Here is a 26,893-nt window from a genome sequence, read left to right on the forward strand (position 1 = left end):
TGCTTCATTGATAAAGTGGGAGGAGCAGGCTCGTGACGTCAGTGAGTTGCGCTGGCCGCCCTGGCCTGCCTGCTTCTGAGTTTGTGAGTACAGAGAGGGAGAGGACCGCAGAGGATTTCTCTTGTATCACATATGAAAATTAGTATTACAGTGAGCGGGGCCCGTGCGATAGAATACAGCGACTGCACCGGGCCCCGCTGCCAATACAACACCAGATGCCCGGGCCCCCAGACCCTGTATTGGGGGTCAATCACTCACAGGACACTGTTATGGGGGTATCTGTGGATGACACATATATAGCATAAGGTGCTATATATGTGTCACCCACAGTGCCATCCACAGAGCCCCCACAACAGTGCCATCCACAGAGCCCCCACAACAGTGCCATCCACAGAGCCCCACAACAGTGCCATCCACAGAGCCCCACAACAGTGCCATCACAGAGCCCCCACCAACAGTGCCATCCACAGAGCCCCCCACAACAGTGCCATCCACAGAGCCCCCTCAAACAGTGCCATCCACAGAGCCCCCACAACAGTGCCATCCACAGAGCCCCCACAACAGAGCCATCCACAGAGCCCCCACAACAGTGCCATCCACAGAGCCCCCACAACAGTGCCATCCACAGAGCCCCCACAACAGTGCCATCCACAGAGCCCCCACAACAGTGCCATCCACAGACCACCATTAGTTCAAAACCCACCAAAAGCACACCTTTTGGTTCAAAATATTTTTTAATTTGGCTATTCCCCACCCCTCTTGTAATTGTTCCGCTACTTGTGGGCTGCGCGGGAATGAGTTCAGTCACTTCGGTGCGCTATCCCGTTCTGCAGCGCGTGATCCCGAAGTGACTGAACTCATGCCCACGTAGCCCGCAAGTAGCAGATCAGTGGAACAAGTACAAGGTGGAGGGGACTGTTTCTAACAGAGGCTCACTAATGGACGCTGAGATTAGATCACCCCATATGAAAGCATTGAATCAATGCTTTCCTATGGGGAAAAATCTGACCCTGGAGGTCATCATGCAGAGTGTGAGGACGTCCAGCGTCAGATACCGGACCAAAGGTCTGTTTTACTCCAGGAAGCCCTCAGGTGGCTGCCAGCGACTAGAGGCTGACTTATTGCTGGGACGTAAACAGTGCAGTTTCTCTAGAACATTGCAGCTCGATTTGCAAAAGGGACACTGTACCCAGACCACTGCAATGAGCTGAAGGGGTCTGGGTGCCTTTTGTGTTGCTTTAACTTTGAAATCTTATTAAAGATTGTGTAGGGTGTGGCTGGAGGCGGGACAAGGGTGGGGCTTGCAGCAGAACATGGGTGGGGCCTGTAAGGGGGCCCTTGATTTATTTTGCCCAGGGGCCCTGAGGGTTCTCAGTCCGCCCCTGCCCTTCCCCCATTTTAATTTATTTCACAGTCTTCACAGGAATAGCTGCAAAGTGGAGGAGAAAATTCTAAATCTCCTTTTTTTACACTAACATGTTCTTGTAGCCCCTTTTATTTCATTTTTACAAGGGGTAATAGGAGAAAACGCGCACCAAAATTCGTAGCCCAATTTCTCCCAAGTAAGGACATACCCCATATGTGGACGTAAAGTGCTCTGCTGGCAAACTACATGGCTCAGAAGAGAAGTAGCGCCATTGCGATTTTGGTTGTCCAAAATCCCAATAGCGCTCTTTGTCTTCTGAGCCGCGTAGTTCACCCGCAGATCACTCTACATCCACATATGAGGTATTTTCTGACTCGGGAGAAATTGGGCTATAAACTGTTGGGTGAACAAGTTCGTTTGCTCCACCATCAGATTCACAAATTGTTCACTGAAAAAAAACAAAAAATGTCATATTCAGTGAAGCCCACCGTGTCTGGATTCCTGGTTGGCCAACAAAGTCAGGAATCAAGGGCTCAAAATCCTCTGGGGTACTCCAGCCAAGTTCACCGGTAGAGGGATCAGGTGAATTTGCCTGGTGGGCCGGAAAACTAGTACGAGCCCCAGGGCTGCTCATACTAGTGTGGGCCACAGGGTTCCTGGCACGGGGGGCTCCTGGCTCCGCCTGGCGGCGTCTCCGTCGCCTTGGGGCTCATCATCATCACTAGATGATGAGGAGAACGAGGATGACAACAGGAAAGTGGGGTCATCCTCGTCCTCACTGGGGCTCTCGGAGTCGGAGAGCAGCTGGGCGTATGCCTCCTCGGCCGAGAACATCCTGCGGGCCATCTTAGAACGCTAAAGGGGAGTGCGTGTGTGTGTAAAACTTTATTTAGTGTGTGTGTGTGGGGGGCAGTGTGTTTTTATGTATACCCTACCCTAACCCACCCTAACCTAACAAAATCCCCGAAAAATTGCTCACAGCCCAAAAACTCGCTGATCAGCGGTGGGGTGGGCGATGCGCTAACAGTGGCCAGGCGCTCTTTTACAGCTAAGAGTGCCGGCCACATTCAGCGCACCTCTGTGGGTGGGGAGAGCGGAGCTCCAGGACGTTATCTCCAGGTCAGTCCCTCCAGCCAATCACAGACGATCCTCATCCTCCGTCACCGCCACCTCACAGGATCTGCGGAGGGTGATTGGTGGTGTATATTACACCACTGATCACCCTCCTATTCCGGGTCACCGGAGACCTGAATAACCTGGAAATGCTGCAAACCGCAGGTCTGAATTGACCTGCGGTTAGCAGCAATCGCCGGTATGGCATTGTCACAGGGTGCCTTCTGAATGATTTCAGCAGGCGCACCGTTCCTAACACTGCCCGCCGCACAGCGGTGATCGAAAATACACAGGTACGCCCTGTGTCCATAAGAGGTTAAAGAGGCTCTGTCACCAGAATCAACCCTATTAGACCATACGTACTGCCTGGTAGGGCTCATTATGCTGATTATGTATGATAAATAGCTGCAGCGATATGCAGAGATTCATATGCAAATAAACAATTCGAGCACTCAGAGGCGGGGCTGAATATTCTGAGCAATGCTCTATAACACCCCCTGTGCTCTGCACACACACCCCTCCCCCCATTGACTGACAGGGCTAGACAGCAGGCTGACGTCACAGCACCACGGGGATACCGCACATGCAGCCGTCAGCGCTGACCGCGGCAGTGCAAGGGTTAATGAGCAGGCATCAGTGTTTTCACAGATGCCGGTGCATACAGCAGGGGTCCAACTATTAGTGCCTGCCGGACCCCTGCAGCTGATCGGGCGGGAGTAGCTCCTGTGGCCGCCCGATCAGAGAGCTGTACCTGTATGGCGCTGGGATTTGTGACCGTGTTTCCAGCGACATACATGTACAGCGCTGGTATCCTATGGGCTAATGACATATTATTTATTATAGTATATGCTATTAAAGAAAAAAACATATGTCTTTCTGGGGACTTCAACATGCAAAGCCATTAATGTAACCTCCAAGCCATAACATTAGCACATGGTTTTCTATACTTAGAAGCTATCACATAGTACTGCCATCTGTATGATCATATATTGTGTCTGTGGATAAACCAGTGTAATGTATATCAGCTTTCTGAGCAGATCTCAGTGTGGTGAAGCTATAAACACTGTGTGTATAATACACATATATACAGTAGATATGTAAAATCCAGGATACAGCTCTGTATACAGGCCCCCTTTACTATAGTGCTGCCCATGTACTCTTAATAAAATAAAAAAAAGAGTACTTACATCACACACCACTTGAATTTGACTCTGATCTAGAGCTCAATAAAATATAAAACATAAATTTTATTTATTAATAGCCTGGAAGGGATTTTGAACCCATGAACACTGCATGCAAAGCAAGTGTCTTACCACTGAGCTATAGTTCTAGACACTGAAGTTGGTGATTTTTTTGATCTATGAGATGTAGTATAGCAAAAAACACAGTATACAGAAGATCCCTTGCGACACTGACAAATGAAGGACGTGACTGAGATATCATCGTCAGACATCATTTACATTTGCCTCTTATCTAGGGCATAATAAAATATAAACACTTGTTAGAGGCTGAAAGGGGTTTTGAACTCAGAAAGCCTAGACATGGGGCAACAGCATTACCACTGAGCTATCAGCTTGCTTTGTATGAGCTTGTGATTTTTGTTCATCTATGTGATGTAGCATACAAAACCACAGTAAAGCTAAAATGTTTTGTGACACTGAGAAGTGAAGGATGTGAGATATCGGCGTCACACATCATTTAAATTTGCCTCTTATCTAGGGCATAATAAAATGTAAACATTTTTTGGAGGCAGAAAGGGGCTTTGAACTCTGAATGCCTGGACATGGGGCAACAGCCTTGCCTCTGAGCTACCAGCTTGCCTTGTATGAGCTTGGGCTTTTTGTTCATCTATGTGATGTAGCATTCAAAACCACAGTAAACCTAAAATCCTTTGCTCCCTTCCTTACCACTGAGCTATCAGCTATGCGCTCATAACACAGTAATGTGTTAGCTTACAGCATTTTAGGCACAGAGCTATAAGCTCAGCAATAGACATACTTTGGTTGTGTGATTTAGCATACAAATACATAATATATATCTATAACTCATTCTCACTTTGACCCTGACCTATGAAGAGCATAAGTCAAACTCAGATATGAGGGTCAGGTGTCAGAGTCAGGTGTCAGGGTCAGGTGTCACATTGGCATTATTTTGATACTTGACTATGATATCTGACCATGTCCTAAAATGAACACTGTACGCTCCCTTTACTGATCCTGCATTAACACCTGTGCTTAATGTCTGATTGGATACAAACGTCACCGGTGGCTGATTTGGACTGAGCTTCCAATGCATGCCTAAACTGCAAATACTTGTAGAACTGTGAAGAGGGCAGCCCAAATTCAGAGCACAGCTGCTGATATTGCTTTAAAAATCCCGTTAGAATAAACATGGCCTAAGTTCCATATTCCCTTTATTTTCCCCACTGTGAGAATCCATTCAGGCCACCCAGAGGTTCATTAATCCCGTTATTCCTAAAATACTTTTTGCCTTACCCCATACTTTCCTCATAAGTTGTAAAGTTGGAATACACCCCATTTCTCCTTTTATCTCTCCTTCTATAGCTGCTAATGGGGGATACCTATTTGATGCCCATCCCATCAGCCGACCACTTTTCCCTCCCAAGTCGCCTAATACTCCCCACCCCTTTAAATGCTGTAGTTGGGCTGACAAAAAATACAGCATAGGATTAGGTAGAGCCAAACCACCTGCATCTTTATTCCTCTGTAGAGTTTCGTATTTGATCCTGCCTCTTCAATGGAGTTCATGACGGATCCGTTTCTATTGTGTCTGATAGTGTCAGAGTTAAACGGATCCGTCCCCGTTGTCTTGCATTGTGGATCACGATGGATCTGTCTTGCTCCGCCCCCATTGTCTTATAGGTGTGGGTCCCACTGCTGGGACCCGCACCTATATCGAGAACGGAGCCCCTCAAGTGAAGAAGGGTGCACTGCTCATGTGCAACCGCCCTCTATTAAATTTCTATGGAGCCGGCCTCATAGAAATGAATGGGAGCCGGGGCTGCTCATGCGCGGTACATTCCTATTCACTTCTATAAGTAGCTGGCTTGGTGGTGGCCGGACCGGAGTCCTCCAGCCACCACCTTGCGGGGCTCCGTTCTTGATATATATGTGACCCGCACCTATAAGACAATGGGGGCATATCCTAGCGATATGCCCCCATTGTCCATGATGAGACAACTCCTTTAACATGTACCACGTACCTAAACTTTGTTGTGGACCTTGTTAACTCTTACATGGCACTGGTATTCACTAATGGTGGTGACCATCTTTCAGAATGAGAAACTTGCAGCGTGTGTCAGTGTGAGGTACCGTTCTGAACTCTGCTCCTCTGACAGGCTCTCACAGCATTATAATGATTTATAAGGCTGTGTGTCCCTGTTAGCCCTGTATCTACTGAATTACACTGACAGCAGTCAGTGTTATTCATTTATATCTTTGCTTTTTACATTTCCTGTGAACAGCCATCATTACAGGAAGGAGGTTTTATCAGGGACTGACAGCTATCTCTGTATGCACACAATGCTATCAATCACTGATAACCTCTTAACCGTACTGATCGCTTTTCACAGGAGGTGGAAAAAATAGATATAATGCTACTTTCGCACTAGCGTTTTTGCTGGATCCGGCAGGGTTCATCAAAAACGCTTCTGTTACTGATAATACAACCATCTGCATCTGTTATGAATAGATCAGGTTGTATTATTTTTAACATTGCCAATACGGATCCGTCATAAACTCCATTGAAAGTCAATGGAGGACAGATCCGTTTTCTATTGTTAGGGGCATTGGGGGTCATGATGGATCCGTCTTGCTCCGCATCCCAGGATGGAAAGCAAACTACAACATGTTGCGGTTTGCTCTCCGGTATGGGAACGCAACTAAACTGAACGGAATGCATTTTGCAGCATTCCGTTCTGTTCAGTTTTTTCATGAATGGGGACAAAACTGAAGCGTTTTTTAACTGTATTGAGCCCCTGTGATGGATCTTAATACCGGAAAACTAAAACGCTAGTGTGAAAGTAGCCTTAATTACAGGTTTTACTGAATCTTTTGCCACACAAATTGATATCAATCTGCTCAGCTCTTCCTGCTCTATAACATGGTGCTTTCAGATTGCACTTCATTTTGTTGTCAGATCCTCTAACTCCTTTTTCTTAACGACACATGGTTTGCCTGCAAAATGTGTGGTCATTAACAGATTGAAGGGAGTTAGAGGTTGTGCAGCCAGTACATATTGATGACCTATCCTCAAGGTAGGTCATCAATATCTGATTCGTGGGGGTCTGACTCCCGTCACCCCCACCAATCAGCTGTTTCAAGAGGAGGCGGCTCCTGTGTGAGCACTGCTTCCTCTCTAAGATTACACTGCCAATCGTCTCGCTTGCAGCGGTGGCGCAGTGTAATTACAAGTGCTCATCCTATTCAAATCAATGGAACATGCACTTGTAATTACACTGCGCCTCCGAGACCATGCGCAGTGTAATGTTGAAGAGGAAGTATCACTCGCACAAGCGCCACCTCCTCCTCTAACAACTGATTGCCGGGGTAGCGGGGAGTCGAACCCCCAGCGATCAGATATTGATGACCTATCCAGAGGGTAGGTCATCAATACGTGCTGGCTGCACAACCTATTTAACACTTCTTCCACTAGCCACATGGACCCATAGCTTCTGACTGAATCACAACTGCAGCTACATCTGACAGCACCCTAAAATATTCTACTGCTGATATGCCAGAGATCGCAATAATGCCTGTGCAAGCGCCATAGACACCTGTTCAGGCCATTTTACGCCCTAAAAAAAGTCTGACTCCTTTCAATACGCATTAGACTTTTCCCTACTATTCGTGAGCATAGGGCGCACCGTAAATGAAGCTGTGGCAAGAGGCTCGTGCCGCAGAACGCAATCTTCATGGGTTGGTGCCTGGCGGGGTAAGCAGTGGACAGTGGTGAGTTTTTAAAACGGTCTATATGTCATAGGGACATATCAAAAGTGTTGATACCCCCGCTGATCTCTAGAATGAGGAGTCTGAAGCGCTCAGCAAAGTTCTGCTTCTCCTCGCTGCCGAGCGCAGTTCTAGAGACCGTCCCTAGACCTCTTACAGTATATAAGTAACAAAATTAATGATTTGCATTTATCAATGTCTAATTTTCTTATTTTTCAGTTTGCCAACAATCGTGAGAAATCGAGCAGTGTGAGTATGGAACTAAACAATTACCTACCAAGTGGCAGCACATAGCCAAGATAGGGGTGACCTCTTACTCAGGTTGGGAGGACATTGGTTGACTAAACCGTTCCCAAGGCACTACTCTGAATGTCTGAAGCAGCTACTTCCATCAGGTTAGGAGATATAAAGGCATTGTAAGAGGCCTGTAACAGATTTATTTCTGGGGAACTGTACAAACCATCCTTGTGGGTTGTAAACAGTGGGTGTAACTAGAAAAGACCCCAGTAGCTGCTTCACAATCCTCTCCTCCTGTGTATCCCCCACTCCTGTGGCTAGTTAAGATTAGTCTCTCAGACCAAGGTCCGGCAGCCGCTCCGACAGTTTCCTACACATAAACACTGTGTGTCATGTTATTGTATTATAGTGTTGCTGGGGCCCTGACAATAAAATCTTTTAGTCTTCCTCCTAGGCAGTATCCTTTGAGTTCGGGCCCCGTAGCCCACGCCTCCACTATAGCTGCGCCCGTGGTTGTAAATCTTCGTTGTTTCATTAGTTTAGACCAGTAAACATTCTGTAGGAAATGCGTAGTTACAGGATTACATAGATAGTACATATGATCTTTTTAACATGGCAGCAATGATGTGTTTGTTGAGCCAATGTAATAATCCTGTGCTTGTTTTCTACCTCCACTTGGTTTTTAAAAAAGGAGGAGTGTTTTTTCCCCCTCCTATTAGGTGAAGAAATTCAAAGACGTGGAATTTGAATTTTTGAAGGGCTTTTTTTTTATTTTTTTATATATATCTAAAACCCTTTTTTATATATTTTTCTTTCAAAGACTTTTTGTGCAGCAAACTGGAATTACTTTTTTAGTGATTTATTTTTTTTAATTTTTTTTTCCTCAAGTAGCTGAGTTTTTTATTTTATTTTTTTTCTTCAACCTAAGCATTTTCCAGTACGGACTTTCCTGTGTTGCTTATATATAGCTGGCTCCAAATCCCTTCCTTCACCCTACTGCCATTCCCTCTTCTACAAATTAACTTTTGGATTGATGGTTGATTCGACCTACAGGAGAAAAATCTTGCAGCTGGTTCAGAACTGGGCCCTACAGATGTGCCTCGGTGAGTTCTCATTAGCTAAAATGTTGTTGTTGTGGACTCAGCTATTTACAAATATAAATTGACAGGATAATTAAAGTTTGCCATGTATGGATTTTACATGTTTGTTAATTAGCTAAGAGAATGTGTTATCAGGCAATGGCCTATTGTTTAAATCCTGTTTTTTTAAAAGAATTTTTGGTGATTTATTTTGATTTCGCTGTATTTTTTTTGTACATCACCACTACTCATGTAGAGATCACATTATGCTGTAGTAGTCATCTCATTATCACATGCAGGATTACAATGAAATATATCAGCTAGATACAGATAACAAAGGGTCCATCATTCACAGTAGGTGATGACCACTAGTATGAAGCACAACAAAATTCCAGCACTCACGATTTTGGTAGCTAAAATCTTCGTCTTTTATTCAGGCAGTAGACAGTTTAGACAGGACATCCACCCACAAGTGTAGCAACTTTGACGCGTTTCGAACAATAGTTCTTAGTCGTAACAATGAGCTGTGTTATCTCTGGTGGTTTTATGTTGGTTTGTAGAGTAATTACTCACTGCCCCCCACCTGCAGGGCGGGGGAGCAGAGGAGGCAAAGCACACTTTAACCTCTTATTTTCCAGATGTAGCAGTGCTCATGTGTTTTACAATATGCATTGATAATTTATGCATCCACATATAGTCATCAGTTTGTCAATTAAATCAAACGTGAAATATAACATAAATAAAAACAGTATACATAATAAAATTAAGGTAGAGTATCAAATGTCATGATAGCAGTAGAACACCACACCAGCTATATACAACCGCATCCATGCATGGATCCATATGTGACAGTGTTCCACTGCTATATCTGACATAGGCTCTTTCCCTCTCCCCGCTCCCGCTAGTACTCTCAATTGCAGTGTAAAAGGTAATATAATGCAAAAAGACCATTGGTCAATAGAAATACAAGAGCTCTTTTTTCATATTCAGGCCATTAGGATGCCTGGTATTCAATTTGAAAATCCAGAAGGCTTCTCTCAATCTCACTAAACGTTTCAAATCTCCTCCTCTACTAGGTAGTCTCACTTGTTCTATTGCAAAAGCTTTGAAATTGCGCACTTGGCTTTCATGTTTGCAAATAAAGTGTCTGGCCGCATTGGATATGTTCACACTGTGCGGATTTTTTATGTAGTTAAGGTGCTCCAAAATTCGAATTTTGAGCTTTCTGGTGATGACCACAGCTTATTTATTGCCTCTTCCTGCACAATGATGCACAAATGAGCATGCCTACAAAACTGTGTAATTGAGGACACACAGGTGCTCAGAAAGTCAGAGCTGCTTCAAAAAGCGGAAATTCACATTTTTGTACCATAGTTTGTAAACGCTATAACTTTTACCCAAACCATTTTTTTTTTTACCCAAACATTTTTTTTTATCAAAGACATGTAGAACAATAAATTTAGAGAAAAATTTATATATGGATGTCGTGTTTATTTGCAAAATTTTACAACTGAAAGTGAAAAATTTCATTTTTGTGCAAAAAAATCGTTAAATTTCGATTAATAACAAAAAAAGTAAAAATGTCAGCAACAATGAAATACCACCAAATGAAAGCTCTATTAGTGAGAAGAAACGGAGGTAAAATTCATTTGGGTGGTAAGTTGCATGACCGAGCAATAAACGGTGAAAGTAGTGTAGTGCAGAAGTGTAAAAAGTGGCCTGGTCATTAAGGGTGTTTAAGCTAGGGGGGCTGAAGTGGTTAAAATACTGTGTGTTCCTGCCTGACCTCAGCTGTACTGAATTGTATTCACATAATGCCATCAGTACAACCGAGGTCAGACAGGAACACGCAGCATTATAAATCCTTATAGTGCCGTGAGTTTGTGTCACAGGAGCAGCATTCAGGCCGGGAAATACTGCTGTCACACAGGGCATATTTCATGGACTGAATACGCTTGTGTGAAATTGGCCTTAGGACACAGCGATTGTCTACTCTGTTTGGAAGGAGGCTGGTTTTAGGGTATAAAATTTATGTCTACATAGTTGAGTGTGGCCATTTTGTTGGCCTAGTTACCAAATTTATGAAACTAATTTAGTAACAGTTTCAGCCATAATACCAATAGAACCAGTTGCAGCACATACATAGCACCAAAACAGTAGCGTTTACACAGCAAATTGGGATCTATTTACAGCTCTACAGGGAAAGTCATTTAAAGGGAACCTGTCACCAGATTTATGGCTCGGAAAGAAGACACCCCAAGGTATTTTGTGATGGGCATAGTGAGTTCATGGAAGTTTTTATTTTTTGTCACAAGTTAGTGGAATATGAGACTTTGTAAGAAAAAAAAACAAAAAAAAAAAACATTTTCCGCTAACTTGTGACAAAAAATAAAAAATTCTAGGAACTCTCCATGCCCCTCCTGGAATACCTTGGGGTGTCTTCTTTCCAAAATGGGGTCACTTGTGGGGTAGTTATACTGCCCTGGCATTCTAGGGGCCCTAATGTGTGGTAAGTAGTTTGAAATCAAAATCTGTAAAAAAAGGACCTGTGAAATCCTAAAGGTACTCATTGGAATTTGGGCCCCTTTGCCCACCTAGGCTGCAAAAAAGTGTCACACATGTGGTATCGCCATACTCAGGAGAAGTTGGGGAATGTGTTTTGGGGTGTCATTTTACATATACCCATGCTGGGTGAGAGAAATATCTCGGTCAAATGCCAACTTTGTATAAAAAAATGGGGAAAGTTGTCTTTTGCCGAGATATTTATCTCACCCACCCAGCATGGGTATATGTAAAATGACACCCCAAAACACATTGCCCAACTTCTCCTGAGTACGGCGATACCACATGTGTGACACTTTTTTGCAGCCTAGATGCGCAAAGGGGCCCACATTCCTTTTAGGAGGGCATTTTTAGACATTTGGATCCCAGACTTCTTCTCACTCTTTAGGGCCCCTAAAATGCCAGGGCAGTATAAATACCCCACATGTGACCCCATTTTGGAAAGAAGACACCCCAAGGTATTCAATGAGGGGCATGGCGAGTTCATATAAATTTTTTATTTTTTGCCACAAGTTAGCGAAAATTGTTTTTTTTTTTTGTTTTTTTTTTCTCTCTCACAGTCTCCCTTTCCGCTAACTTGGGACAAAAATTTCAATCTTTCATGGACTCAATATGCCCCTCACGGAATACCTTGGGGTGTCTTCTTTCCAAAATGGGGTCATTTGTGGGGTGTTTGTACTGCCCTGGCATTTGAGGGTCTCCGCAATCATTACATGTATGGCCAGCATTAGGAGTTTCTGCTATTCTCCATATATTGAGCATACGGGTAATGAGATTTTTTTTTTTCGTTCAACCTCTGGGCTGAAAGAAAAAATGAACGGCACAGATTTCTTCATTCGCATCGATCAATGTGGATGAAAAAATCTCTGCCAAAAAAAAAAGAGGGGAAAGGCGTCTGCCAGGACATAGGAGCTCCGCCCAACATCCATACCCACTTAGCTCGTATGCCCTGGCAAACCCGATTTCTCCATTCACATCAATCGATGTGGATGAATAAATCATTGCCGGGATTTGAACACCGCCGCCTCCTCAGCTCATATGCCTCGGCAAACGTATCTTTTACTGCAGAGGAGAAATCTCGTCTTGCAGCGCCGCATACACCGACTTTTTTGTGTAATCTGACAGCAGCGCAATGCTTCTGTCAGAATGCACATCAGTGCTGCAGCTAGTCGATCGGTTGGTCCACCTGGAAGGTAAAAAAACAAAACAAAAAAGAAAAAACCAGGCCGCAACGCAATAAATTTATTAACTTTATAATAACTTTTGAACAGAACATATAAACTTTTGAACTGAACGTTAACTTTTTTGCTTACCGGTGATTTTTATTTTTACCTTTTATAGGACAAACCTCTCCTTCCCCATGGGACAATGTGCAAAGCGCAAATCGCCCAAAGATGTGGCGAAGTACATTATGCACTTTATCCCAGGTGAAAGGAGAGGTTTGCAGTAGCTGTGAGTGTAAGGGCCCTAATAGCCCTGTGTGCCTGTCCTGTGAGATGCAATCCCTATGCAAAGTGTACCTGTGTGTGGTACTTCCGGAAACACTCTCCAAAGCATAGGGCAGGGTGGTTAGGGCAGTCAGGACAGAAATAGCGGGTGTAACGCCTTATTCCACTCCTGCTACAGACACGACATCTTTTTCGGGGTGACGGTTGGGTTGAGGTACCAGCAACGACACTGGGGAAATGTCGCTCGTGTAGACGGCTCACTACACTGGTGGTTGGGGCCTCGGAACCTCCTGGATACAGGAGGTTCGCGATGATCTCTTCCTGAAATTTGAGGAAGGGTCCCGTTCTCCCAGCCTTACTGTAGAGAACAAAACTATTGTACATCGCCAATTGAATCAAATATACAGACACCTTCTTATACCAGCGTCTGGTGTGTCGGGAAACTAAATAGGGAGCCAACATCTGGTCATTGAAGTCCACCCCTCCCATGAGCGCATTATAGTCGTGGACTGAGAGGGGCTTTTCAATGACACGGGTTGCCCTTTCAATTTGTCTTGTCGTGTCTGCGTGAATGGAGGAGAGCATGTAAACGTCACGCTTGTCTCTCCATTTCACCGCGAGCAGTTCTTGGTTACACAAGGCAGCCCTCTCCCCCCTTGCAAGATGGGTGGTAACGAGCCGTTGGGGGAAGCCCCGGCGACTAGGTCGCACAGTGCCACAGCAGCCAATCTGTTCTAGAAACAAATGCCTGAAGAGGGGCACACTTGTGTAAAAATTGTCCACATAAAGATGGTACCCCTTGCCAAATAAGGGTGACACCAAGTCCCAGACTGTCTTCCGACTGCTCCCCAGGTAGTCAGGGCAACCGACCGGCTCCAGGGTCTGATCTTTTCCCTCATAGATCCGAAATTTGTGGGTATAGCCTGTGGCCCTTTCACAGAGCTTATACTTTTTGACCCCATACCGGGCGCGCTTGCTTGGGATGTATTGTTTGAAGCCAAGGCGCCCGGTAAAATGTATAAGGGACTCGTCTACGCAGATGTTTTGCTCAGGGGTATACAAATCTGCAAATTTCTGGTTGAAGTGGTCTATGAGGGGCCGAATTTTGTGGAGCCGGTCAAAAGCTGGGTGGCATCTGGGACGGGAGGTGCTGTTGTCGCTAAAGTGCAGGAAACGCAGGGTGGTCTCAAAATGTGCCCTGGACATAGCAGCAGAGAACATGGGCATGTGATGAATCGGGTTCGTGGACCAATATGACCGCAATTCATGCTTTTTAGTTAGACCCATGTTGAGGAGAAGGCCCAGAAATTTTTTTAATTCGGAAACTTGGACTGGTTTCCACCGGAAAGGCTGGGCATATTAGCTTCCCGGGTTGGCGGCTATAAATTGAGTGGCATACCGATTTGTTTCTGCCACGACTAAGTCCAAGAGCTCCGCAGTCAAGAACAGCTCAAAAAATCCCAGGGCCGAACCGATCTGAGCTGTCTCAACCCGAACTCCAGACTGGGCGGTGAAAGGGGGAACTACAGGTGCGGCTGAAGTTGGGGACTGCCAATCAGGGTTTGCCAGCCCCTCAGGGACTCTAGGGGCTCTACGGGGCTGTCTGTGCGGTGGCTGCGACGGGGTGACTAGTGCACGTGCCACCGTACCAGCTTCAACCGCCCTTCTGGTGCTCGCCACTTCACCATGTTGTACGGCAGTGCTGGTACTAGGTCCAGGGAGGGCTGTGCTGCTGGTGTATGCCTCACCACGTGATCCGACAGCGCCAGCCCCACTCTGCTGCCCTTGAAACGGATCCTGCACAACCTGTGGTCTAGCGACACGGGGCAGGGTACGCCTGGTGCTATCAGGGACCTCAACCTCCTCGTCCGAACTTTGGGTCAGACTGCCACTGCTTTCTACAGGTTCATATTCTGACCCGCTAGATTCGTCAGATGAGGGTTCCCATTCCTCATCCGACTGGGTCAGAAGCCTGTAGGCCTCTTCAGAAGAATACCCCCTGTTTGACATTTGGACTACTAAATTTAGGGGTATTCCCTGAGACTACCCAAGAAAAAAAGCAAGCCTGTCTTACAAATGGGAGGCTAGCGAAGTACCGGAGGCCGCTGCGATTGATAAAAAATATCAAAACTGATTTTTTTATCGCCACAGCGCTTGTAAAGTGATTGTGCAGTGATCAAAAAATAATAATTTTTTGTCACTGCGGCGGGGCGGGCGTGGGTGAACGCACGTGTGGGCGACCGATCAGGCCTGATCGGACAAACACTGCGTTTTGGGTGGAGGGCGAACTAAGGTGACACTAATACAATTAGATCTGACTGATCAGTTTTGATCACTTACAGATACTATAAAAGTACAAATGCTGATTAGCGATACGCTAATCAGCGAATCAGTGACTGCGGTGCGGTGGGCGCTAAACGATCCCTAACTACCTAACAGTCAATACTAGTGAAAAAAAAAGTGACCGTTTACACTGATCACTTTTTTCCTTTCACTAGGTGATTAACAGGGGCGATCAAGGGGTGATCAAGGGGTTAATTGGGGTGATGGGGGGTGATCTGGGGCTAAGTGTGGTGTTTGGTGCTACTCACTGTGATGTCTGCTCCTCTGCTGGAACCAACCGACGAAAAGGACCATCAGAGGAGCAGAGAAGCCATTTAACACATAATATTTACAAATATAATGTGTTAACTGGCTTCTGATTCGATTTTTTAAAAATCATCAGCTTGCCAGCCACGATCATTGGCTGCCAAGCTGATGACGTGACCCCCCTCTAACTTTTGCCGGCCCGCGATGCGCATGCGCGGGCCGGCTTTGAGCGAAATCTCGCGTCTCGCGAGATGACGCGTATATGCGTGACTCTGCGCAGAGCTGCCGCCTCCGGAACGCGATCCTGCGTTAGGCGGTTAAAGGGTACCTGTCACCGGGATTTAAGGGAAGAAAATTTAAGGAGCTGCGGGCGCCCCAACTGTTTTTCATTACACCTCAACTCAGACCCCCAATGTTAATTAGACCTCCATGTGAATGCCCACCATGCTCATATAAGTAAAAAAAAAAATATATGTATCTTGCATGTCCTGCTCCGGGCGCTGCTACTCACATCCACACTCTTCTTCTTTCTGCCACATGCTGTGCTATGACCTGACGCCACAGTGTGAGTTCACAGCACAGGAAGCGTTAAGTACAGCGCCCGGGTAGTGCTGCATTCACCACTTCCCGGTCCTCCTGTACTAATGAGCACTTCCATAATGGAAGCGCTCATTAGTAATCGCCCCGTAAGATGCTCTGACATTTTTTACCCCCCACTTTGGGGGAAAAAAGTGCATCTTGTAGGGCGAAAAATATGATACTTATCTGTTTGCCTCTGCTATGCCAATGCTGGTCTTTACTTTCCAGAAGCAATTTTTTTTATTTTTTTTATAATCTTTTTCTCGGCTAATTTTATTTATTTTTTAACTTTGACAAAGACTTTAGTGGAAAATCACAGCTCACAAGATTAAATTGTTGCTTGGACCCAGTAATTGAGATTCACCATGAACATGCAGGAGCAGTCCAGGACACTGAATGCTTTGCCCAGTGTTTTATTGGCTCTTAGTGTTGTGGCCTCCATTTCTCCACGTTAAACCACATACCTTCAGAATGTGCAGAATGTAGTTTGAAATTTTGGTTCATTCACACGTGGCACGTTTGTTGCAGAAATTTCTGTCACTGTGTCATCATAATGTGCCTTGCAGAAATCCTTGCACCTGCAACAAAACAACCCTGTTAGGAGGTATGGAAGTGATTTCAGTTGCAGCATGTGAATATATGTCTGTAGTCAGGTGCAGTATGTGCGCTTGCTAAAAAAAAATTCTTCATTTTTTCAGTTGATTGTACAGGAATTCCTTATACTTGTGTATATCTGTGAAGACCCATAACCAGCAGAATTACCAAACGTGTGTGAACTCAGATGTCTAACCAAGGAGATGACTGCTATTTTTTTTTCTACTCCACCTGCACGAAGGTAACAGAGCTTCTAATAGGCAGCTATTCAAACATTATTATAAGTAAAGCAATGTTTATGGAAAATTGCATTACAGTCTTTTTTTTATTACCCATAAGGCATGCTGCAGCCTGTCCTGAAAGAGGACATGTAGCCCTTCCTGATATGTTTTAGCAACTACTTGTATTTCCCATGTCATAACGATTCTGGAGCATCTATTCTTATAGCTCTATGTTGTGCCATTCCTTTATTATTCCTTCTAGTAGTTCTGAACGATTGCTAGAGGTTTGCAGTAACGGTCCAGCTGGGTGTTTACATTTGGAGGTGTGTCCCTTCAGTCTGACACTGGCAACACTGATTGGATAGTGCCAGACACTGCAAGGAGACATCCCCAACTGGTGTAACCCGGCTGGGCCTTCATTGCAGACTACTGGTAACTCATAACTTCTGGAAAGAATAAGTAATCACATAGAGTACTGCACACAGTCATAAGAATAAATGCTCCTGAATGTAAATGTAAAATCATATTTAAACTTACAAAGAATGGCAGTACCACAGAGTACAATAAATATTGCAAATTCATATTATACAACACAATTTAAATAACATAATGTGGACAAAAGACACATAAAAATGCACAGAATTACACTTCTGCAGAACATCATAAAATGGTGAGGGTTATGACTTTTTTTTTCTTTCAAGGAAATGTCATCAGAAAATGACCTATTGTTTACATAATATTTTATTTTAACATATCTTTAAAGAATTATTGATGTTTTAATTTTCCATGTCAATATCTATATTTAGGCCTTGTTGACATCTCGATCGGGCAGGTTGTTCTGGCAGAGAACAGTCTGCCGATTTTGCTAGATATGGCATTTCCAGATTCTATAGTTAATTGCTGAATCCCCATTGACTGAGTTGAGGTCCAGCGGTGATCCGGCCACTTACCGGTATAATGTGGGCGTTTCAGCCTGACAAAAACTGTTGCATGCAATGTTTTTTTTGTTTTTTTTTGTCCAACCAACTGCCAGCATTTGTGCTGGGTCAGGAAACCGAATCTCTTACTGGAGATTTGAATGAGGCCTTAAACAAAAACCATAAAATCCTGTTCACACTGTCCACTAAGCCTAATAATAGGTGCCACTTCGTGGTCTGTACAGATAACTTTACTGCACTTATCATCTGCTTATCTGTGATTTTGATCCTGCCTGTAATGATATCACCTCTGTGTACAGATAAAAAAAAAGGATCCACCGTTGACAATAGATGATTCTTGGAGCTTATCTATTCTTCCCTTGTACAAGGACCTCTGCACAGGTCACAGAGTATGCCTAGAAGACTTTCCTATAGCAGTCAATAAGATCCCCCTTCCTAATCATTGTGTCTATGGCCCATGGGGCTGCTGTAAAGTAATTTTCTAAATGCTGTTAAGAATATCTCAGGCAATGTGGCCGCCCTCATAAATAAGTTCAGCAAATTTAATAAATCTGTAATCAGAAAATAAAAACTGATTAGAAAAAATAGTATGCTTGTCACTCTGTTTTTAAAGGGTTTCTGCAGTTGATCTGATCGGCAGGGGTATGACACCCGGGACCCCCACGATCAGCTGTTTGAGAAGGCAGCGGCGCGCCACGGCCTTCTCACTGTTTACCGCAGGCCCAGTGATGTTACGACTTGTATCAACTGGCCTGGGTGGAGCTAAGCTCCATTCAAGCGAACAGAGCTTTACCGCGCCCAGGCCAGTTGATACTAGTCGTGACGTCACTGGTCCTGCGGTAAACAGTGAGAAGGCCCTGGAGCACTGCTGCCTTCTTAAACAGCTGATCGGCTGGGGTCCTCCTGGGTGTCGGACCCCCGCCTATCAGATGCTGATTATCTATCCAGAGGATAGATCATCAGTTTAAACAAACTGCAGAATGTCTTTTAATAGGCACATTTCCTTTAACCCCTTCGTGACCAGCGGCGTAATAGTACGGAGCTGCGGGAAGTGACTTCCCGACCAGCGCCGTCCGATCTGCTGCAGGGGACCAGCTGTTCCCGTTAGCCGGACGCCTGCTGTATGTGCCGGCATCAGTGGAAACACAGATGCCGGCGCATTAACCCTCACTATGCCGCGGTCAGCGATGACCACGGAGTGTGTGGAGGGAGTGAGCTCCCTCCCCTTCCCCATCTGGTCCCCGCGCTGCTTTGACGGGGACCTCATGGCAGGGAAGGCAGCCCCATGCCTTTCGCAGGCATCAGGGCTGCTTTCCATGTAAGCCTGTGAGATCCAGCCCCCTGGATCTCACAGGCTGAAAGTGTGTAATACACTTATAGCCAATGCATTACAATACAGAAGTATTGTAATGCATTGTACAGGGGATCAGACCCCCAAAAGTTGTAAAAAAAAAAAAAAAAAAAAAGGAAAAATAAAGTTTTGCATAAAAAAAAGATTCAAGTAATAAAAAAATTAGCAAAAATAGGAAAGTGTACATATTGGGTATTGACGCGTCCGTATCGACCGGCTCTATAAAATTATCACATGATCCACCCCGTCAGGTGAATGCAGTAAAAAAAAATTAAATACAAAGTGTAATACCAAGCGATCAAAAAGGCGTATTGAGCCCAAAATGGTACCAATCAAACTATCATCTCATCTCGCAAAAAATAAGACCCTACGTAAGACAATCGCCCCAAAAAATAAAAAAAATATGGTTCTCAGAAAATTACAACATAAAAACGAGATTTAATTCTGTTCAAAAATGCATTTACCTATTTGGTATCACCGCATCCGTAACAACCTGCTCTATAAAAATATCACATGAAATGCCCTCTCAGGTGAATGCTGTAAGAAATAAAAAATAAAAAAAGCCAAAACAGACATTTTTTTTGTCACCTTGCCTCACAAAAAGTGTATTACCAGGCGACCAAAAAAGTCTTATTTACCTTAAAATGGTACCAATGAAAAGGTCACCTCATCCCGCAAAAAAAGAGCCCCCACATAAGACAATCACCTAAATGTAAAACCAATGGCACCCATAAACCAATCCATCAAAATTCAGCGCTGCAAAAGCCATATGGCGCTCTTTCCGTTCTGAGCTCTGCCATGTGCCCCCACAGCAGTTTATCACCACTTATGGGGTGTTGCTGTATTCCGGAGAAAATGGTAACAAATTTTGGGTGCTTTTTCTCCTGTTACCCCTTGTGAAAATGAAAAATTTGGCGCAAAAGCAACATTTTATAGGAGGAAATAAAAAACATTATTTTCACAGCCAAGTGTTTTCAAACTCTGTAAAACGCTTAGGGGGTCAAAGTGCTCAGTACCCCCCTTAACCGCCTCCGGACCTCCTAACGCAGGATTGCGTTGCGGAGGCGGTCAATTCATTCCTCCTTGACGCGCCAATGCGTCATCTCGCGAGACGCGAGATTACGCTCACAGCCGGCCCGCACTAAAGTTAAAGGACAAGTTCGTCATCAGCCTGCCAGCCAATGATCGTCGCTGGCAGGCTGATGATTTTTAAAAAAACAAATCACAACCAGTTAACACATTATATTTATAAATATAATGTGTTAATGGCTTCTGTGCTCCTCTGCTGGTCCTTTTCGTCGGTTGGTCCCAGCAGAGGAGCACACATCACTGTGAGTACACACCAAAACACTTCACTTAGCCCCAGATCACCCCCCATCACCCCAATTAACCCCTTGATCACCCCTTGATCGCCCCTGTCAATCACCTAGTTAAAGGGAAAAAAATGATCAGGGTAAACTGTCACTTTTTTTCCCACTGGTATTGACTGTTAGGTTTTAGGATAGTTTAGGCCCCTTTGTTAGGTAGTTATCGTCGGTTAGCGCCCACCGCACCGCAGTCACTGATTTGCTGATTAGCGTATCGCTAATCAGCATTTGTACTTTTATACTATCTGTAAGTGATCAGAACTGATCACAGTCAGATCTATAATAGTGTTAGTGTTAGTGTCACCTTAGCTCGCCCTCCACCCAAAACGCAGTGTTTGCCGATCAGGCCTGATCGGTCGCCCACACGTGCGTTCACCACGCCGCAGTGGCAGTCTGACCCAAAGTTCGGACGAGGAGGTTGAGGTCCTGATAGCACCAGGCGTACCCGGCCCCGTGTTGCTAGACCCACAGGTTGCGCAGGATCCGCTTCAAGGGCAGCAGAGTGGGGCTGGCACTGTCTGATTACGTGGTGAGGCATACACCAGCAGCGCAGCCCATCCTGGACCTAGTACCAGCACTGCCGTACAAACATGGTGAAGTGGCGAGCACCAGAAGGGCAGTTGAAGCTGGTTACGGTGGCACGTGCATTAGTTCCCAAGTCGCAGCCACCGCACAGACAGGCCCGTAGAGTCCCTGAGGTGCTGGCAAACCCTGATTGGTAGCCCCCAACTTCAGCCGCACCTGTAGTTCACCCCTTTCACCGCCCAGTCTGGAGTTCGGGTTGAGACAGCTCAGATCGGTTCGGCACTGGGATTTTTTGAGCTGTTCTTGACTGCGGAGCTCTTGGACTTAGTCGTGGCAGAAACAAATCGGTATGCCACTCAATTTATAGCCGCCATCCCAGAAGCTTTTATGCCCAGTCTTTCCGGTGGAAACCCGTCCAAGTTTCCGAAATTAAAATTTTCTTGGGCCTTCTCCTCAACATGGGCCTGACAAAAAAGCATGAATTGCGGTCATATTGGTCCACGAACCCAATTCAATCACATGCCCATGTTTTCTGCTGCATGTCCAGGACACGATTTGAGACCATCCTGCGTTTCCTGCACTTTAGCGACAACAGCACCCAGAGGCCACCACAGCTTTTGACCGGCTCCACAAAATTCGGCCCCTCATAGACCACTTTCAACACCAAATTTGCAGATTTGTATACCCCTGAGCAAAACATCTGCGTAGACGAGTCCCTTTAATACATTTTACCGGGCGCCTTGGCTGCAAACAATACATCCCAAGCAAGCGCGCCCGGTATGGGGTCAAATTGTATAAGCTCTGTGAAAGGGCACAGGCTATACCCACAAGTTTCGGATCTATGAGGGTAAAGATCAGACCCTGGAGCCGTCGTTTGCCCTGTACTACCCGGGGAGCAGTGGAAGACAGTCTGGGACTTGTGTCACCCTTATTTTGGCGAGGGGTACCATCTTTATGTGGACAATTTCTACACAGTGTGCCCCTCTTCAGGCATTTGTTTCCTAGAATCAGATTGGCTGCTGTAGCACCGCGCGACCTAGTCACCGGGGGGCTTCCCCCAACGGCTCGTTACCACCCGTCTTGCAAGGGGGAGAGGTTGCCTTGTGTAACGAAGTACTGCTCGCGGTGAAATGGAGAGACAAGCGTGACGTTTACATGCTCTCCTCCATTCACGCAGACACGACAATACAAATTGAACGGGCAACCAGTGTCATTGTAAAGCCCTCTCAGTCCACGACTATAATTTGCTCATGCGAGGGGTGCACTTCAATTTACCAGATGTTGGCTCCTTATTTAGTGTCCCGCCGCACCAGACGCTGGTATAAGAAGGTGTCTGTATATTTGATTCAATTGGCTGCCTATAATAGTTTTGTTCTCTACAGTAAGGCTGGGAGAACAGGATCCTTCCTCAAATTTCAGGGAAGAGATCATCGAGAACCTCATGTATCCAGAGGTTCTGTGGCCCCAACCTCCAGTGTAGTGAGCCGTCTACACGAGCGACATTTCCCCAGTGTCGTTTGCTGGTACCTCAACCCAAGCGTCACCCCGAAAAAGGTGTCGTGTCTGTAGCAGGAGTGGAATAAGGCTGACACCCGCTATTTCTGTTCTCACTGCCCTGACCACCCTGCCCTATGCTTAGGGGGTGTGTTCCGGAAGTACCACACACAGGTACACTTAAGCATAGGGATTGCGTTCCACAGGACAGGCACACAGGGCTATTAGGGCCCTTCACTCACAGCTGCTGCAAACCTCTCCTTTCACCTGGGACAAAGTGCATAATGTACTTCGCCACATCTCTGGGCGATTTGCGCTTTGCACATTGTCCATGGGAAGGAGAGGTTTGTCCTATAAAGGTAAAAAAAAAAAAAATCACCGGTAAGCAAAAAAGTTAATGTTCTGTTCAAATGTTATAAAAACTTGTTATAAATTTATTGCGTTTGCGGCCTGGTTTTTTCTTTTTTGTTTAGTTTTTTTTACCTTCTAGGTGGATCAAAACGATGAACGAGCTGCAGCACTGATGTGGCATTCTGACAGAAGCATTGCGCTGCTGTCAGATTAGCACAAAAGTCAGTGTATGCGGCGCTGCAAGACGAGATTTCTCCTCTGCAGTAAAATATATGTTTGCCGAGGCATATGAGCTGAGGGGCGCGGTGTTCATATGCTTTGGCAAACACTTTGTGTATATAAAAAAAAAAAATTCCCGGCAATGATTTATTCATCCACATCGATTGATGTGAATGAGAAATCGGGTTTGCCAGGGCATACGAGCTGAGTGGGTTTGGATGTTGGGCGAGCTTTCTATGGTCCTGGCAGACGCCTTTCCCCTCCTTTTTTTTTGGCAGAGATTTTTTCATCCACATTTATCGATGCGAAAGAAGAAATCTGTGCCGTTCATTTTTTCTTTCAGCCCAGAGGCTGAACGGAAAAAAAAAATCTCATTACCCGTATGCTCAATATAAGGAGAATAGCAGAAAACTCCTAATGCTGGCCATACATGTAATAATTGCGGAGACCCTCAAATGCCAGGGCAGTACAAACTCCCCACACAAATGACCCCATTTTGGAAAGAAGACACCCTAAGGCAGGGGTGAACAACCAATTTCTGGTTCGGGGCCACATTGTCAGCCTGAAGCAATTCTAAGGGCCAAAAAATAAAACTTAAAGGGGTATTACCAACTGAAATACTATATTTATAGCATATTGAACATACAGTATATATCATAAATGTCTAGTTGCACTTCTACTACTCCCATCTAATGGGGAATTACATGAAAGATCCATGGGGCCAGCCACAAAACATAGACATACATGTCTGTTACCAGATGGTTGGGGGCAACACAGAATAGTATCGAGGGCCGCATGTGGCCCCCGGGCCGCAGGTTGTGCACCCCTGCCCTAAGGTGAAAAATCTGCATAAAAAAATTAAATTTCACCTCCATTTTCCTTTAAAGGGAACCTGTCATCAACTTTATGGCTGACCTCACTGTGGGCAGCATAAAATAGTGACAGAAATGCTGATTTCAGCGGTGTCATTTGTGAGCTAAAAGTGGTTGCTGAGACCAGCATCATAATCATTGCCACAGGCTTGAAAAGAGTCAAATCTACCTGAGTAGAGTCAGTTATTCATAATCTCCTGCTTTCCTGCTATCTGCTGATTGGCAGTTCTCTCCTAATTTCCAAACTCTGTAAGAGACTGTCATCATCAGCAGGTGGGCATGGATGGCATGACTCTTGTCAGGTGGCCGTGACTCTTTTCCAGCCTAGTGTGCAATGATTGTGATGTTGGTTCTCGGCAACCACTTACTTTTAACTGCTGAAATCAACTCTCCTGTCTCTACTTTATGATGCCGTTAGTGTGGGCAGCATAAAGTTGATGACAGGTTCCCTTCTAATTCTTGTGGAACACCTAAAGGGTTAACCAAAGTTTTGTAACCTCAGAGTGTTGTTTCTGAAATGGGGGTCATTTATGGTGGTTTCCATTAGTGTAAGCCCCTCAAAATCACTTCAACTGAATGGTGCTTAAATTTGAAAATTTCAAAAATTGCTTTTTACTGTCTAATGTCCTTAAAAAAAAAATAAAAAAAAGACATTCACAAAATGATGCCAACGTAATGCAGACATATGGGGAATGATGACTGATAACTATTGTATGAGGCATTACTATCTGTCTTAAAAGTAGAGAAATTCAAATTTGGAAATTGTGAATTTTTCCACATTTTTGGTAAATTTGGGATTTTTATTTTTTTTTTATAAATGAAAAATATATTGACTCAAATTTACCACTGTCATGAAGTACAATCTCAGTATGGCTTGGATAAGTTCCAAAGTTATTACGACATAAAGTGGCCTGGGCAGGAAGGTGAAAACTGACCCGGGGTAGAAAGGGTTAAAGGGGTTTTCAGATGATTTTCTTACGGATGACCTATCACTCAGAATAGGTCATCAATATCTGATTGGTTGGGTTTCCAACACCAAGGACACCTGCCAATCAGCTGTTTTGAGAAGGCTCTGGCACTGCTGTGAGCACAGCAGCCTTCTCTCTACTTTTCCTAGACCAGTGATGACATGTTCATGTTACATGGCCTAGGCGCAGCTCAGCCATACCAAGCACAACGCTGTACATTGTAAAGCGGCTGTGCTTGGTAAGCAGCAAGAAGGCAGTGATGCATGCAGGAGCACCAGTGCCTCCTCAAACAGCTGATTGGCGGGGGGGTACCAGGTGTCGAGAGGAGTAGATCATCAGTAAAAAGATCCTGAACACCCTTTTAAGTATAGAAATTTCATTTTTGGCCACAACATTAAGCAAGTGTATGTATGTGTTGCTATGAATTATTTTCCTTTCCACAGGGGACAGCTGTGCTTTCCGGCACTGTGAGGCTGCCTTAGGAATGAAACAGTTTGCAGGTCTGTGGCAGGAAGGTCGTTGTTCTCCGCCAAATATGCAAGTTCGCCACATGGAAATTGATGTGAGTGCTCAAAATTGCTAAATAATGGCCCAATTGTGGATAATTTTTGGGGTTGCTAAATATTTTCTGGACTGTGTTATCTGGTGCATGTGACTTGTCCTCATAAGTAATAAGATGGATAACTTCATTTTCGCACTTTTTACTGCATCGTGACAGAATCTGATTATTAGCGAGTTAGAAATGTTAATTGGTACTCCTTAACCACCTCCGGACCGCCTAACGCAGATTCGCGTTCCAGAGGTGGCAGCCCTGCGCACAGTCACGCTCTATGCGTCATCTCGCGGACGCGAGATTTCCTGTGAGACGCGCGCGCGTTCACAGGATCGGAAGGTAAGCGAGTGATCTCCAGCCTGCCAGCGGCGATCGTTCGCTGGCAGGCTGGAGATGTGATTTTTTTAACCCCTAACAGGTATATTAGACGCTGTTTTGATAACAGCGTCTAATATACCTGCTACCTGGTCCTCTGTGGTCCCTTTGTTTGGATCGACCACCAGAGGACACAGATAGCTCAGTAATATGTTGCACCAAGCACCACTACACACCCCCCCCCCCTGTCACTTATTAACCCCTTATTCACCCTTGATCACCCCTGATCACCCCATATAGACTCCCTGATCACCCCCCTGTCATTGATCACCCCCCCTGTCATTGATCACCCCCCTGTAAAGCTCCATTCAGATGTCCCGCATGATTTTTACGGATCTACTGATAGACTGATCGGATCCGTAAAAAACATACGGACGTCTGAATGGAGCCTTACAGGGGAGTGATCAATGACTGTGGTGATCACCCCATATAGACTCCCTGATCACCCCCCTGTCATTGATTACCCCCCTGTCATTGATCACCCCCCTGTAAAGCTCCATTCAGATGTCCGCATGATTTTTACGGATCCACTGATAGACTGATCGGATCCGAAAAATCATACGGACGTCTGAATGGAGCCTTACAGGGGAGTGATCAATGACTGTGGTGATCACCCCATATAGACTCCCTGATCACCCCCCTGTCATTGATTACCCCCATGTCATTGATCACCCCCCTGTAAAGCTCCATTCAGATGTCCGCATGATTTTTACGGATCCACTGATAGACTGATCGATCCGTAAAAATCATACGGACGTCTGAATGGAGCCTTACAGGGGCGTGATCAATGACTGTGGTGATCACCCCATATAGACTCCCTGATCACCCCCCTGTCATTGATTACTCCCCTGTCATTGATCACCCCCCTGTAAAGCTCCATTCAGATGTCCGCATGATTTTTACGGATCCACTGATAGACTGATCGGATCCGTAAAAATCATACGGACGTCTGAATGGAGCCTTACAGGGGAGTGATCAATGTCTGTGGTGATCACCCCATATAGACTCCCTGATCACCCCCCTGTCATTGATTACCCCCCTGTCATTGATCACCCCCTGTAAAGCTCCATTCAGATGTCCGCATGATTTTTACGGATCCACTGATAGACTGATCGGATCCGTAAA

General features: G+C 45.2%; 1 protein-coding gene across 1 annotated transcript in view; it reads left to right on the forward strand.

Moving 5' to 3' along the window:
- Window positions 1-26,893, forward strand: part of ZC3H11A (zinc finger CCCH-type containing 11A) — a 231,292-nt gene that overhangs the window by 39,915 nt on the left and 164,484 nt on the right. Inside the window, exons 2-5 of the mRNA XM_040422208.1 lie at window positions 7,666-7,695; window positions 8,737-8,786; window positions 16,639-16,775; window positions 25,283-25,402. Coding sequence (XP_040278142.1) covers window positions 16,722-16,775; window positions 25,283-25,402 — 174 coding nt within the window. The 5' untranslated portion in view covers window positions 7,666-7,695; window positions 8,737-8,786; window positions 16,639-16,721. The remainder of the gene's footprint in view (window positions 1-7,665; window positions 7,696-8,736; window positions 8,787-16,638; window positions 16,776-25,282; window positions 25,403-26,893) is intronic.

Source organism: Bufo bufo, chromosome 3 (genome assembly GCF_905171765.1).
Source record: "Bufo bufo chromosome 3, aBufBuf1.1, whole genome shotgun sequence".
NCBI lineage: Eukaryota > Metazoa > Chordata > Amphibia > Anura > Bufonidae > Bufo > Bufo bufo.